We start from the raw sequence: 15,185 nt of genomic DNA on the forward strand, positions 1-15,185 counted from the left end.
TCAGTGAAGAATCTTTTAAAATGAGTCAGGGGCGCCTGGCTGCCTCAGTCAGTGGAGCATGCGACTTTTAATCTCGGGGGCATGAGTTCGAGCCCCACGTTGGGTGTGGAGATTACTTAAAAATAAAATCTTTAAAAAAGAAAAAAAGAAAATGATTTTAGACAATAAAACATTCTCTAAGAGGGTAACACGAACACATCATTTATTTGCAAAAATTAACCCACAATAATTCACACAGATGCTGTGTAACAACGTAACTGGGTGCAGAAGGCCTCACTATGCGGAGCACCCAGGAACTTGGATTCTCGGCTCTAGGCCTCATCTCTGTCCCCATCTGTAAAATGAGGAGGCCACAGAGCAGCCTCTTCATGCCCCTTCCAGTGCTACACTTCTGTTTCTGTTCATCCCGTATGCAGTGTGTCAGCAGCGCGACCCTGCATTTGGTTCTCTGCCCGAGTGTGAAGCGTGGAGCCTGTGGGAAGGGGGCGGCCTCCCGAGATCTGGGATGGACACGTGGTGGACACCGTTGGAGGAAGCCCTTTGCTGAGAGCATGTCTTTCCATTAGAGCACGTGGCCGGCTGCTCCAGCTTGGTGAGCTACTCGACACGGTGAGGGAACCCTTCAAGGCCGGGGGGATGCCAGAGTGAGGAAGGAGCAAGGCCAACAGCGGCCCGCCCCAAGGCAGGGTGGTCCACTCGGACCACGCGTGCTCAGTCACAGAATTAACCAGCACCCCCAGAAAGCTCCTGACCTCAGAGATGACCGAGTTCTTGTACTCCCAGAGCTTCTTGCTCTCGGCTCTCTCCTCGTCACTCAGCAGCTGGGGCTGGGGAGCCATCCCGGGAGCCCTGGCCTCGATGAAGCGGGTCACCAAGGCCCACAGACGTTGTTGCCACCTCAGCACCCCAGGAAGGGCATCGGCTGAGTTTCACGTCGGGACACGAGAGAGAGAGAGAGACAGACACGTGAATGACTGATGTGGTTCTCCCCAAGCCCAGAGAGGCACGGGTACGTTGAAGACATGCTTCATTGTGCCCCGATGGAGTGACGGGGGCCACCCTGGCCTCCAGCTTCCGGGAGCTCAGAGCAGCACAGACTCCGTCACACCCCAGAACCCCGGGTATCCGGCGCACTGGACTGCAGGGCTCCTCAGAGTGCCGCCCACCAACAAGCTCAGAAGCCTGGGCCACGATGGGCCCCGTGCTCAGCTGCCTTGAGTGAGAACGCCTGCTGCCGCAGAGGTGTCCCCAAAGATGCCTGTGCCCACACGTGCGCCCTCTGTACGTCCCCAGTGATTCCGACGCAGCCCATTTTGGGACTGGCCCCTGTGCCACACTTATCACGGGCAAGGGCATGCGGCATAACCGTGATCCGGGCATCTGGCGGCTTCTGCCACAGCAACCCTTGGGGCAGATGGCGGAAGGAAAACTGAATGACCACTGGACCGTGTATTCTAGGACATCCAGATACCCAACAAGATTTTACTCATGCCTTTTCAGATCTAACCAACCCTGCAGAGACAAATCTCCCCTGAGAGGGGGGCTCTGGAGGCTGCTGTGGGTGAGGGAGGGGGTCACAGGGAACATCAGGAGCAGGCCCCAGGGCGGTGTTTTCTGCGCTGGGAAGGGGCGACGACCCTACCCTAGAACAAACCTTTCAGGGTAGATCAAGAGGGGACTGGCCTCCGTGGACCACAGAGGGGCCCCAGAGTGGCATGGAAGCCAATCTGGCTCCCGGGGAATGTTCTCCAGCGGAATGATGAGAACCTGCATCAGCAACACCACAGACTCGCCAAAGGCAGGTTCCTGGGGCCCCCCGGATGCTGTGTCAGGAGGTCTGGGGTGAGGACTGGGAATCCACAATGGCCAGCAGCCCCCCCGACATTCTGAGGTTCATTCCGTCTGGGAACCCCAGGCTAAGAATGGCACAGGATGTAGGACAAACCACGCTACTCGCTTCATGGAACTGATTCCTAGAAACCTTACTACTGTCTCCAGCCCGGACATTTCCTTTCCCCAAACTCCTCCGGTGTCCGGGGCAGATCACAAAGGAGGCGGGGGAGAGGAAGGGGCCTTACTCTTCACATCCCACAAGATGTCCTTCTCAGGAGGGGCGGCGAAAAGGAGGTAGAGCCGGATGGTGTCGATGCCGTACTGCTCGATGACCTCCTCGGGGTCCACCCCGTTGTGTTTGGACTTGCTCATCTTCTCCCACGTCACCTCCAACCTCTCCTTCGTTTTTGCATGAACAGGAACAGCACCTGCACGCCGGAAAAACACATGGGGACGGAAGGTGTGGCTCTAGGCGGTTCTACACAAGCACATTCAATAAGAGCAATTCGAAGTGTCCATGTGAAGGATCCCACAAACTCGCTCAACACACCCCTTTCTCTCTCTCTACCGTGTATCACAGGAAGTGTTTTCGTTTTGAAACGAGTGAGGCCCACCCCCCACCCCAAACCTTCCCTTCGGGAGCACAGCACGGTTGTGATGGCCCGTACCTGCTTCTTCTCCACCCCAAAACGAGACAAAGCAACTTCCTGCTCTATAAAAGCAAACTACGTTTATACAAAAGAGAAAGTAAAAAACAGGGTAGCAAAGCTTTGCCTGTTTTGCTGTTTTCTTTACGGATGCAAGGTCTCCTCTGGGAGCCGGCAGCTGACCAGTCAGGGTCTCTCGCGAGCAGGCTCCGTGGAACTAGCTCACTGGGCTCACGTGGAATGCCATGTGCCCTGTTCTTTGGAAGTGGCTCCTCCCCACCCCGCACACCACCGGTCCCGAGGGTGCTGACAGAGAAGGCCTTCTATGGCTAGGGTGGGATGAGGTGACCTTGTGGCCAAGCTCCAGGGGCTGGGACAAGGAAGGACATCTGGCAAGGCCAAGGTCTTTCTCAGGACCCGGAACTGAGAGACAGAAGCTCTTGTTTCAATGTTGCCGGGCACTGTAACCGTAAAGTCCTAAGGAGATGGGGCCAGACATGGCATCGTGGCTCCCCAAGGTCACCTTGTGCCCTGGAGTTGGGGCAGGGCAGAAGCCAAGCCTGGCAGAGGAAGGAGAACAGGGCAGAAAAACAGAGGAAAGGAGGAAGAGGAACCAGGGGCCATCGAAGGAGAGAGGAGAAAGTCCTAGGACTGGCATCTGTGAGGCACCCGTGGTTGTGGGCATGCTGTGAGGCCTGGCTGGAGCGCCGGCAGCTTGCTTGGGGTGACATCTCTATATCCTGTGCTCCACCTGCCTTTGGGTGCATTTCTGTTCCTTCCAGCCAGATAGTCCCAGACTCCAATGGCAACCAAACTCCCAAGGGACTGATGTATGTACCTAAGAATTAATTCCATACTTTAGCAGAAGCGCACCCATTAAGGAGATGGAAGCCTGCCCTTGCTTCTCTCCCAGCGGGCAAGTCTGCGTGGGAAGGGAAAAGATGTTCACAACACTGTCTGGACCCATGACATCGGAGCCAAAGGAGACTGAAGGTGCTTTATCCGGGCTGTCCGTTTACCCTGCACACCTCCTCTGGGCTGTAGCTACTCTTTCCAGCACCGTTGTGCAAATTAGGAAAAAGCCAACTATCAGGGCAGAGCAGTTGAGAAGTAGGAAAAAGGTGCCCTCTCTTGGCAAATGTGGCCCTGAGTGTATGGTGTGGCAAGAGGCTGGATTTCAGGCCCTGCTCACCCCCTTGGCTGGGTGCCTTTGGGCAGTGCACACGCTGCACAACTGTACATGGCAGTCCTGCCCTTAACACAGACAGCACTTCACTACCAACTGAAATGTGCCCTTTGGATTTGGCTCCTTTCCCCTCTGGCCCGTGTTGGCGAAACAATTTCTGCTCTTCCAGCTTCTTTTTCTCCCTCGGACCATTCCAAACCCTGATATATTACTGCATTAATTAGGTAATTCCATTGATGGCTTCCACCTAAATCTTTTCTCTAGTGTTTGTTTTGGGACGCTGCCTACCATTAGGGGGTTGTTGGGTTTACATGATCGCCTCTGTTGTGCCCTGGGTTTTCTAAGCTGAATGGTGCCCCTATGTACCCCCACTCCCATTTTCTACTGATTTCATCGGTAGGCTGGGTGCACATGACATCGTCACGGTGCCACCTCAAGATCTGCTGTGAGGAACTACCCCTGAGCAAAAGTGCAAGGGAAGTCAGGGGAGTGCCAGACAGGGCTGCTCCAGGGTGCTGAAGGGGTTCAGTATTGGGGTGGCCCCGAGGGGCTGACATGCGCCTTGAGACCACCTAGGGAGAAGTGCTGGGATACCCCAGCCTTAGAAGAGCGCCTCTTGGGTCTCAGGGCTCTGTTCCTGAGACGCCATGTCAAACATGAGCGAGGACATGAGGTGATGCCCCGGCTGACTTTGGGTTACATACAAACGAAAACCCCGCCAGAAGCAAATGGACGCTGGATGGGGCTGGGGCCGATGGGCGGGCAGCCATCCTGGCTCCAGCCTTCAGAGGACACCGGCCCACAGCAGGCAGAGGCCTGGAGACCCTGGATTTTCCACCCAGCCGAGGCCCCGGGCAAACACTTGCTTTAGCCTGATGTACCTGGATGGGTCCAGATGGGCATTTTTCTTACCTGTGAGATCTACTTCCTCTCTCTGGAGATACTGTCCTGATGGTCGGCGGAATGTCTGCCCCTTGATAAGGCCTTGGGCCAGCAGCTTATGGAAAGGCTCTCTGAGGAAAGAGAACAGGAAAAGAAATCGATGGGTGGGGATGTGAAGCATCCAGAAGACAGCAATACAAACCTTCTCAGCTGATGGACAGAGACGGCTGCCCTTCACGAAAGCAGGTGGGCTGGCCAATGCCACTTGGAAACCCAACTGGAACAAAGCGCTCCTTATAAAGCAGCGATAAGAACGTTAATTCATACCAGCAGGTATTAATGGCTTTCCACTTGGCGAAGTGGCAAGAGCGCTAGGCTTCAGATTTGGAAGGCCTGGATTTGAATCTGTCTCCTACTCCGTGAATTCTAGGAGCCAAGGCAAGTCCCTTACCTGTTCTTAGCAGCTGTTGGCTTATCTGTCAAGTAGAGGCAATAAAAATCTGTCCAAGGGCTGTTGGGAAGATTCGAGTAAATGAATGCCTGAAAATACTCGTAAATTTTGAAGAACCATAAATATGTCAGCTACGTGCTGAGTCCCGCATCAGGAAGGGCTCAAGAGGATGTAGAGAGGTTGAAGTTGGGGCTCTGTTCAAGCAGGCTGCTTTTCCCTCAACCTTGCAGACAGTGCTTACTCACATTCTTTAAAAAAATGTGTAAGTTGGGGCGCCTGTGTGGCTCAGTCTGCCTTCGGCTCAGGTCATGATCTCAGGGTCCTGGGATCGAGCCCCACATCGGGCTCCCTGCTCGGCGGGAAGCCTGCTTCTCCCTCCCCCACTCCCCCTGCTTGTGTTCCCTCTCTCACTGTGCCTCTCTCTGTCAAATAAATAAATAAAATCTTAAAAAAAAAAATGTGTAAGTCACACAAATTAATCGTGCATCTGGCCTTTCCATTCAAATTCATTACCCTCTGTTCAAATTCATTACCCACCCTGAGGAGATAGTTGTTATTAATTGTATGGTGACTACACCTGGAAAAGTCTGGAGACTGTTCTGAATGCCTTTTCCATACATATGTGTATATATATATAGTTTTGTATAATTTTCTTGGATTTAAATAGATCATAATACACACAACTACTTCGTGGTATTTCATTTAACCATAGGAAGGATTTTTCCACGACAGTCTCAGCTTTAAACCGTTGTCTGACAGTCAAATGCACTTGGATCTTATGAGGCATTTGAATATGGTAGCGCCTTGAAGGGGGAGCCATGGTGTCCGTGGTCCCCCTCTTTAGGAACACCCACACCATGAGGAATGTGTGTCCTCAGGCCACACGGGCTTTATCCACAGCAGGTTGGGGTTCGATACCCAAGGACCCAGGTTTGCATCCTCCTCAGGAAGCTCAGAGAACTGTACCCACACCCACTGAGCGTGTGACTTTCTCCACCATCAGCCCCTGTTGACCTTCCTGCGGTCTCTTGACACTTAAACACACTCGCTCCTCACGGAGGTCACACGCGCACTTGGTTGTTGCCAGCACGTACCATGTTCCCCAGGAAACCTGGACTCCCCCTTCACCACTGAATCAGGCATTCCCTTTTCTGGGTGACCACCTCTGTCCCCGGCACACACCTCCACGCCCTCCCTTGGGTCCTGCAATGTCCGGCACACACCGCCGCCATGACGCCCTGCACCCATCACCGCAAGGACTAGTCTCTTATTCCTCCCTCTGTCCCCAGCACTTAGCGCTGTGCACGACAGATGGAGGACAGGCTCAAAAACATGTCCAAAACACGGAGGGATGAATGAATGCGTAAATATGCATAAACGCATGGACAGCAGGACGGAAGGAGGAGGACGCTAGGTGGTTGCTGTTGCTGGCTCCTAAAGCCATCTTTCCCTTCCAACCAATGTCAGGCGGCACTTGGATTTCAACCCCAATACATATACTACAGTATGTATATGGCAACAGTTTTAAAATAAAATAAGAAAATCATATGGCTACTTTTTATTGGGCAGGTAAAGGAAGAGACTGGACACGAATGCATTCAAAAGCACCAAGCAAATTTGAGCCGGTATTCTACAAGGAAGGGCTGCCCCCCAAACCCAGCTAAGCATCAGTGGGCTCGATGGGCTGATCTGTGTGTGCACAAGTTCATCTTTCAGATTGGAATCTTCCTCAGATAGTTTTATGTGCCGCAGCCTGACAGGGGGAAAAAAAAAAAGACAAAAAACCAGACTACCACCTTCTCCCTGCTATGCTCGATGCCAGTGGGATGAACTTTATCGTTGACGAGATTTTTCCTTTCCTCTCTCACTCTAAGTACATGGCTTTGGCCACTCTTAGGAGAAATAAAAAACCGGGATGGAAGGAAGGAGGGAATAATCTGGATCCCAAAGATAAAGATGAGTCATCTGATGAAAATCCGTAGCTTTCAACCCCCAGACAGGACAGGGCGGGGGTGGGAGGGTGGGGAGATCCCTTAGAAACCAGGAATCCGGCTGGGGTCCTGCAGTTCCTCAAGTGGCTCGATGCTGCCACCTTCTGGGAATGGGCAGCGCTGCACCTAACCGCGTCTGCCACTAACCTCAGGCCTGATCGCCTACAATTCTCCCTCTTATTTTTTTTTTTAAGTAAACTGTGAAATGAAGTGCATCACACATATTGAAAAGCCTACGAATTCTAGGGGTAACATTTGATGAATTTTCTTTTTTTTTTTAATAAAGATTTTCTTTATTTATTCATAAGAGAGACAGAGAGAGGCAGAGGGAGAAGCAGGCTTCCTGTGGAGCAAGATGCGGGGCTTGATCCCAGGACCCCGGGATCATGACCGGAGCCGAAGGCAGACGCTTAACGACTGAGCCACCCAGGCGCCCCTTGAATTTTCACAACATAAGCAGCCCTACTGATGACCCGAGTGTGACCAGCCTCCCAAAGGCCCTACCTCCCCACCATGGGCACCGCTAGCCTGGCTGCTGAGGCCATCGATTAGTTCTGCCTGGTTCAAAACCACTTCTAACCCTTTCCCAGCGAGGGATCCCAGGGGCCTGTGCACACTGGAGGCTGCCCCCAGAACTGCTCCTTGTTGGTGTGTCCATTGTGGTATCGGTTCCTGCCCTCGACAGATACTCGATTGTAAAATTGTATTGTGTGTTCAGGTGAGTCGCCTCCCTGTCTTCCTCTTGTGAGCCTCTTCTCAGTGCCTAGTTCACAGCAGATGCTCAATATTCATTCAGTGGTTTGACCTAAATCAACTTTGTGTCCACGAGGGAAGAAATAAACCTGCAGCAGCAGAGGTAGGGACAATGTGCAGGGGGACAAGTGATGAAGGAAGAAAGACGGATGAAAGGCAGGCCTGGATGTCATGGCTTCTGGTTGGGGCTGTGACCTTCTTGCACGGAGAGGTGCACTGTGATTTCAGACTCCGTCCACTCAAGATCGCAGGAAGCTTGCAGGAAGGAGCAAGGGCACGAGCGTGGGAGAAGGCCCCAAGGGGGTTCACACTGGATTTCAGTGTGGGAGGGGCACGTCCAAGCCCGAGTCCCGCTTATCCCCCAGTGGCCCCCCCATCCCCTACTCTTGCAGTGCTCCAGGGAATGATCCATAGGACTCTGGGAATCCAGTTTTCATTCTCAAGGCTGAAGCTGGTCACATGCACCCACAAGTAGTTTAGCTCGGCATGAGGAGTCACACTTGTTAATCCATTCCACACCCATGTGAGCAGCAACTGGGTACTGAGCGCTCTGCCGTTAGAAGACTTACAGTAGAATGGGCAGCCCGAGACATGCTCAGAAATAACCATCCACACCACAGGGAGGAGGCACTAGTGTGGCCTGGAGGTGCAAGGTGCAGGGGAATGAGGGCCAAGGGGACCTGGAACCCAGTCCTGCTGGAGCAGAGATCACACCACTGCCAAGCTCATTACTAAGATTCACAACCAGTGTAACATACTCCCTATTTGTCCATTCATCCACTCGACAAATGGCACCGGGAACCAACTTATACAAGCAACTGAGTGATGCATTCATCATAGGGACCATGTTAGCAGAGGGTTCTAGAAGGAAATGAAAAAATCTGAAACCACCACCAAACCCCTTTTGCCTGGAAGCATCACAGATGGGTGGCATTACGCCGGGCCTCCCCCTGGAGGGGCCTAGCTGGTTTCCCTGTGCTCTTGGCTCTGGCTCAGCTCTCCTGCTAATACCACCCCAAGGGGCAGGTGTGTCTGCTTTCACCTGGCGGCAGAAGGATGGGAAGCGATGCCCTCTTTAGTACTTCCTTGACAGTTTGCACGCCCTGAGTCGGAAATTACAACCATCCGTACCCGCCAGTCTCTGAAAGCCACCTCTGTCCCACCAAGGACAGAAGAAAAGAAGAGAGGGAGGGAGGGAGGGCAGGAGGAAGGGCAGGGCGAGCAGGGTCAGTAACTATTAGGATAAAGAAGGAATTTCAGAACATAGAATGAAAGGCTATTTTAAGCGCCCTGGTGAAACATCACTGCATACAAGTAATGTGGCTAAAAGAAGCTCAGATTTATCAGAGCGATAACTGGTCACTGCAGATGACTTTTTACCTACTCCCGAGCTCCTAGATAGCCCGCTGCCCATGGTCCTGACCTGGTCAGGAGGCTCCCATGTAGGTCTAGAAAGAAGAGTACAGATAGCCCTGGATTTCTGAAAATAGTCTCTAACGTGGACTTTTCAAGACTAAGTTTGCGAACTTCCTCTTCTGCCTCGCCCTGTGCCCGGGGCGGGGGTTGGGGGGGCACATCAGGCTCACATCATCAGCCAGTTTCTAAGTATTAAGCCATGGCTCATTCGTAAAATACCACCGTTTCTATTTCTTAGCAGCCAGCCAGCAGCATGGGAGGAGCCCCGATTAATACGGTGAGAACCAAGTAAAGCGTCTCTTCTCTTCCTGCCCCCGCCCCCCTCCCCTTGAAGCTCTGATGTGATTAGAGAAACAGGACAGGAGCCCGTGGAGCCCTCCACGGTCAGCAGGGCACCACTGCTCTTGTCGATAGTGAACCACGGGGAGAATGTCAGCTCAGGGAATGCAGTGTCTGTATGAAGAGCAACAACATAAAGCTGACAAGATGCTCATGTTCACTGCTGTCTCTTGCAAAGGGAGAGAAAAGGCTTCCTGATCCGCAGTTCCGTGGAGATGAATCCATCCCTCACTGCAGAGCATCCCCTGCAGCTACCAGCCCAGGGCTGGCGACCTAGGGCTGACGTCCAGCCATAAGCCGCTGCCTTCCCCTCGCCCAGAATCAAACTGGGAGGCTCCGTGTATTTCCCTGCTTCCGAACACACTCTGTAGAGGACTGGGTTTTTTCTATTATAAAGTTGCAAAATCATTGTAAAAAAATCGGGGAATATCAGGAGTGCATGAGAAGAATAATAAAATCACTGATAAGTTTATCATCCAGAGCAAACTAGAGTGAACATGTTGGCGTAATTTTTTCTAGCCTTTTCTCTTGCTTTGTGTTACGCATGTATATGGACAAGTACATTTAAAGGCAGACGTATAACCCAACTACATCTATGATTTTATTTATTTATTTATTTATTTTTATTTTATTTTATTTTTTTTTTAAAGATTTTATTTATTTATTTGACAGAGAGAGACATAGCGAGAGCAGGAACACAAGCAGGGGGAGTGGGAGAGGGAGAAGCAGGCTTCCCGCAGAGCAGGGAGCCCAATGTGGGACTCGATCCCAGGACCCTGGGATCATGACCTGAGCCGAAGGCAGACGCTTAACGACTGAGCCACCCAGGCGCCCTGCATCTATGATTTTATATCTTGCTTTTTTTTTCAATTCCAAGCACTTCAGATGCATTTCCTCATGTTATTAAACAGTCCATATAATGTAATTTTAAAGAGTCGTGTAAGAGTCCTTCATATAGATGGGCTAGATTTTATTTGCCCTTTCTCAGACTTTCGGGGCATTTAGGTTGTATCCAAACTTTTAGCTACTTGAACAGTTTGGTGCGTTAAGTTTGATTCTGATTATTTCCTTAGGCTTGGATTTCTAGAAGCACAATTAGCGTGTCCGAAAGTGAGTATTTTTAAGGCTCTCACTCTGTATCGTCAAACTGCTTTTCCTAACGGTTGTTCCTGCAATGTATGAGATGCTGTTCAGCTTTGCCTCTTTGCTATATGGAAAATGGCCCCTCACTGCTGTTTAGTTTGTATTTCTTTGACTACCAGTGAGGGCAACATTGTAGAGCGTGCTTCTTGGTCATTTGTATTATCTTCTTTTGCAAATTTACTGCTGACATTAATTCTGGCTTGATCATTAACCTGGTATTTCCGACACACAACAGCACCTCACTGTCCCGTGTGGGGCACACGCACCCCCAAGACCAGCTTCTTGTAGCCGGTCAAGAGACCTACGAAAAGCTCAAAGTTCAGACCCAAGTGTGCAAGTGTGAAAGAGGGCCAGGACTCATTTAGAAAACAGGGAAGAGTATAAGATCCGCATAAACCTCTGCGGTTTATACTTGATGAGATTTACCAGAATTAGAGGGAATCCAGTGCTTGGAGGCGACTGAATTGCTGACCCATGAGGCCCCTGAGAGCCAAAAGGGTTACCTGTCCAGATGTGAAGTAGTGACCCACATGAGCATGGGACAGAGGCCTCGGGCTCCCCAGCTGGAGCTACTACTTTTATTTTTTAAAAGACTTTATTTATTTATTGGGGAGAGAGTGAGCACACATGCGTGCATGAGCAGGGGGAGTGGGAGAGGGAGAAGCAGGCTCCCCGCCGAGCAGGGAGCCTGATGTGGGGCTCGATCCCAGGACTCTGGGATCATGACCTGAGCCGAAGGCAGACGCTTAACGACTGAGCCACCCAGGCGCCCCTCAAATATAGTTTAAAACCACTGTACAGGAGTCCTAAAAGTAGCCAGAGCTTGTCTTCTATTTTAAAATAGCTAGCCAATGAATCATTTTTTTTTTTTAAAGATTTTATTTATTTATTTGAGAGAGAATGAGATAGAGAGAGAGAGAGGATGAGGGGGGGGGGGCAGAGGGAGAAGCAGATTCCCCGCCGAGCAAGGAGCCTGATGCGGGACTCGATCCTGGGACTCCAGGATCATGACCTGAGCCGAAGGCAGTCACTTAACCAACTGAGCCACCCAGGCACCCCCAATGAATCATTTATTGTTTTGTTCATTGCTCCTACAAATAACTGTGTAGAAGCTGGAGAAAGGTACCCTGGAGCCAGAAATCATTTACGGTCTTTGCTTCTAGACCTAGAAGGAAACATTTCTCATGTTGTCTTTTCTCTCTACTCCACGGAAAACACTTCCTTTGAAAAACATACACTTTTTTTTTTTTTTTTAAAGTGGGCTCCACGCCCAATGTGGGGCTTGAACTCATGACCCCGAGATCAAAAGTCATACACTCCACCCGACTGAGCCAGCCAGGTGCCCCGAAAGCCATAAACTTTTATATGTTTGTATCAAGGAGTTAAACTCAATTTATTTAAACAAATATTCACTGAGAATGTTTGTCCACGATACTGTCACATTAATAGGACACAATTCCCATCCTCAGGGGTAATTTTTATCTGGTGAGGTAAGGAAGTTTCCACAGAGAAGACATGAAAGGCAGAATGGTAAATTCTTTAACCCAAGGCACAAACATTTCGACTGAAGATTAATGCTGTTAATGTGTTCATTGTTCTTCTGATGCAGATTAGTTTATTTTTACATACGAAGGGCTCTGGGACTAATGAGAAGAAAATTATTTTAAGCATTTAATTTGTAAACTAAATGCATTCTCTGTACAGTAGACCTTTAAGGCATGTGTGTATGCATAGAGAGAGGGAGCAGGTCTGAGCGTGGGATGAAGGGAAGGGGCACCTGGGTGGCTTGATTGGTTGGGCAACTGCCTTCGGCTCAAGTCATGATCCCGGATCCTGGGATCGAGTCCCACATTGGGCTCCCCCTGCTCAGAGGGGAGCCTGCTTCTCCCTCTGCCTGCCGCTCCCCCTGCTTGTGCTCATGCTCTCTGACAAATAAATAAATAACACCTTAAAAAAAAAAAAAAAAAAAGACAGTAAGATTCTATTCCATGCCCTCCCCCCCAAAAAAGAGATTTAAGTACTCAAAATCTCTCGCTCTCTTTCTCAAACAAATAAAATCCAAGATTTTATTTATTTATTTATTTGAGAGCGAGAGAGAGCAAGAGAGAGAGAAAGCATGAGAGAGAGGAGGGTCAGAGGGAGAAGCAGACGCCCCAAGGAGCTGACGCAGGACTTGGTCCAGGGACCCTGGGGATCATGACCTGAGCCGAAGGCAGACGCCTCACTGACTGAGCCATCCAGGCGCCCCTAAATGAATAAAATCTTTAAAAAAAGAAGTATTTGTGGAATGTGATAGGGTGAAACTGAAATTCATATGGAAGGACAGAGGTCCAGTCATAGCCAAGATACTCCTAAAGAAAAAGAACAAAGAGGAAGGACTATCCTTACCAGACAGTAAGACTTGTAAAACTAAAAATAAAGCCAGTAAATAATTATCACAGCAAAAAGCAAACAGACCAACGGACTGAATAAAGATCCTATAAAAAGGCCCTGCATATATACGAAAACCTGACTGTGATGGAGAGAGCACTAAAGATCAATGAGGAAACGCAGGGACTGGCCCATTAATGGTACTGAGACACTAAAAGCGATAGCCCTAAAGGAAAAGATTATTAAAATTTACTGTGGTAAGAGTTTCTGTTCATCAAAAGACACCATAAAAATAAGAGAAACCAAGAACTGGGGAAAATATTTGCAATACATATAGCTGGAAAAGGATTAGCATCCAGAATATTTTAAAAATTCCTACAACCAAGGGGCGCCCGGGTGGCTCAGTTGGTGAAGGATCCGACTCTCGATCTCAGCTCAGGTCTTGATCTTAGGGTTGTGAGTTCAAGCCCCATGCTGGGCTCCATGTTGAGTGTGGAGCCTACTTAAAAAATTCATACAATCAATACAAGGCAACCCAGAAAAAAAGGGTGAAGGACACAAATAGGGATTTAATGGAAGAGAAAACACAGAGGTTCCTAAACATGTTAAAAACATGCTAAACATCATTAAGTGAGCAGTGTCTTTCAATTCAAACATAACCCACAAACTGATCCATTACATAAGCAACGTTGACATGATGAAGACGTGTGGGGATGGGAACCCTCATCTCTGTTGGTATGAGCGTAGGTTTTTTTGTTTTGTTTTGCTTTGTTTTTTTTTAAGCAGGCTCCATGCCCAAAGTGAAGCCCAACACGAGGCTTGAACTCACGACCCTGAGATCAAGACCTGAGCTGAGATTGAGAGTTGGAGGCTTCATTGGCTGAGCCACCCAGACACCCTGACAAGTGTAGGGTTTACAGAAGTGATCTGAAAACAAGCTGGGTGTTCCTTAGCAAAGCTGAACAAGTGCACATCTTACAGTTCAGCAGTCCCACTCTTAGGTACATGCCCTAGACAAGGGCAGACACGTTTCGGAAACACGGACAAGAACGCTCATACAGTTTGGTTCGTCACTGCACAAAACACTCCAACAACCATTAATGGTGCTGTAGACACAGAAACCGAGTTCCACACTAGACATTCCACTCCACACGATGGAATGCCTTACAGCAGTGAAACAGGAACAGAACATAACTCTATGCACCAATATGGATGAATCCCCAAAAATGCTAAGCGAGGAAAGCAAGAGAGAGTATGTGAAATATGATTCCACTTACGTAAAGTTCAAACACAAGAAAACCAAACAATACATACTGTTGAAAAATACAAAGAGTTGATAAATTTATACAGAAAATTAATAGTTCAGGATTTCAGAATAGGGGTTGGCCAGGGGAGGGGTGCCAGGTAGGGAGATGGTGTGACTGGATAGGGGACCCTGGGTATTCTAAGGGGGTACAGGGATGTTCAATTTATTCTTTTTTTTTTTTTATTCTTATGTTAATCCCCATACATTACATCATTAGTTTTAGATGAAGTGTTCCATGATTCATTGTTTGTGCATAGCACCCAGTGCTCCATGCAGAATGTGCCCTCCTCAATACCCACCACCAGGCTAACCCATCCTCCCACCCCCTCCCCTCTAGAACCCTCAGTTTGTTTTTCAGAGTCTATCACCTCTCATGGTTCGTCCACTTTATTCTTTAAATTCTGTAAGACATGAAATATACTATATATATATAGAAAAAAGCACACATAGACACCTTTCTGACCATAACGGGGAATAGGTTATAGGCCAACAGGAAGAACCTTTATCAATGGATTTACAATGTGATTCCCCAGCTTTAATTCATTACCTGTTTTTATCAGAGTGATCTATCAAGGCAGGATTCAGTCAAGCTTAGCAAAAGAGCTTGCATAGCCCGGCCAGATGATAAACACGACCTCGAACGAGAAGCTGTAAAAAGCCCTACAAGGTCACGAATGGCTTCTCTCTGCCTCAGATGTCAAAATCTCAATTAATTAACTCAGCTAAACAGACAAGAGCTGAAGGCAAGATGCTAGGCGAGCCTGCGATTATCACACGCTGGAACTATGATTAAGTAACAGAAACGCACTTCAAATGGCTAAGGTTGACAGTGACCGCTAAAGGATACTTGAAAAACAGAAGTCTTCCA

General features: G+C 49.3%; 1 protein-coding gene across 3 annotated transcripts in view; it reads right to left on the reverse strand.

Moving 5' to 3' along the window:
* The window catches only part of LARS2 (leucyl-tRNA synthetase 2, mitochondrial), a 145,852-nt gene that overhangs the window by 22,544 nt on the left and 108,123 nt on the right, over positions 1-15,185 (reverse strand). For all 3 annotated transcript variants that reach the window (XR_010413450.1, XM_064597035.1, XM_064597034.1), the window contains exons 15-17: positions 4,579-4,679; positions 2,079-2,261; positions 753-922 (exon numbers count right to left, since the gene is read on the reverse strand). Coding sequence is in view for 2 of the 3 variants with exons in the window: in XM_064597035.1 (XP_064453105.1) it covers positions 753-922; positions 2,079-2,261; positions 4,579-4,679 (454 nt within the window). In the remaining variant the exon portion in view is untranslated. The remainder of the gene's footprint in view (positions 1-752; positions 923-2,078; positions 2,262-4,578; positions 4,680-15,185) is intronic.

Source organism: Mirounga angustirostris, unplaced genomic scaffold (assembly GCF_029215605.1).
Source record: "Mirounga angustirostris isolate CCGP_5_RB_7025 unplaced genomic scaffold, mMirAng1.0.hap1 SCAF_1, whole genome shotgun sequence".
Taxonomy (NCBI): domain Eukaryota; kingdom Metazoa; phylum Chordata; class Mammalia; order Carnivora; family Phocidae; genus Mirounga; species Mirounga angustirostris.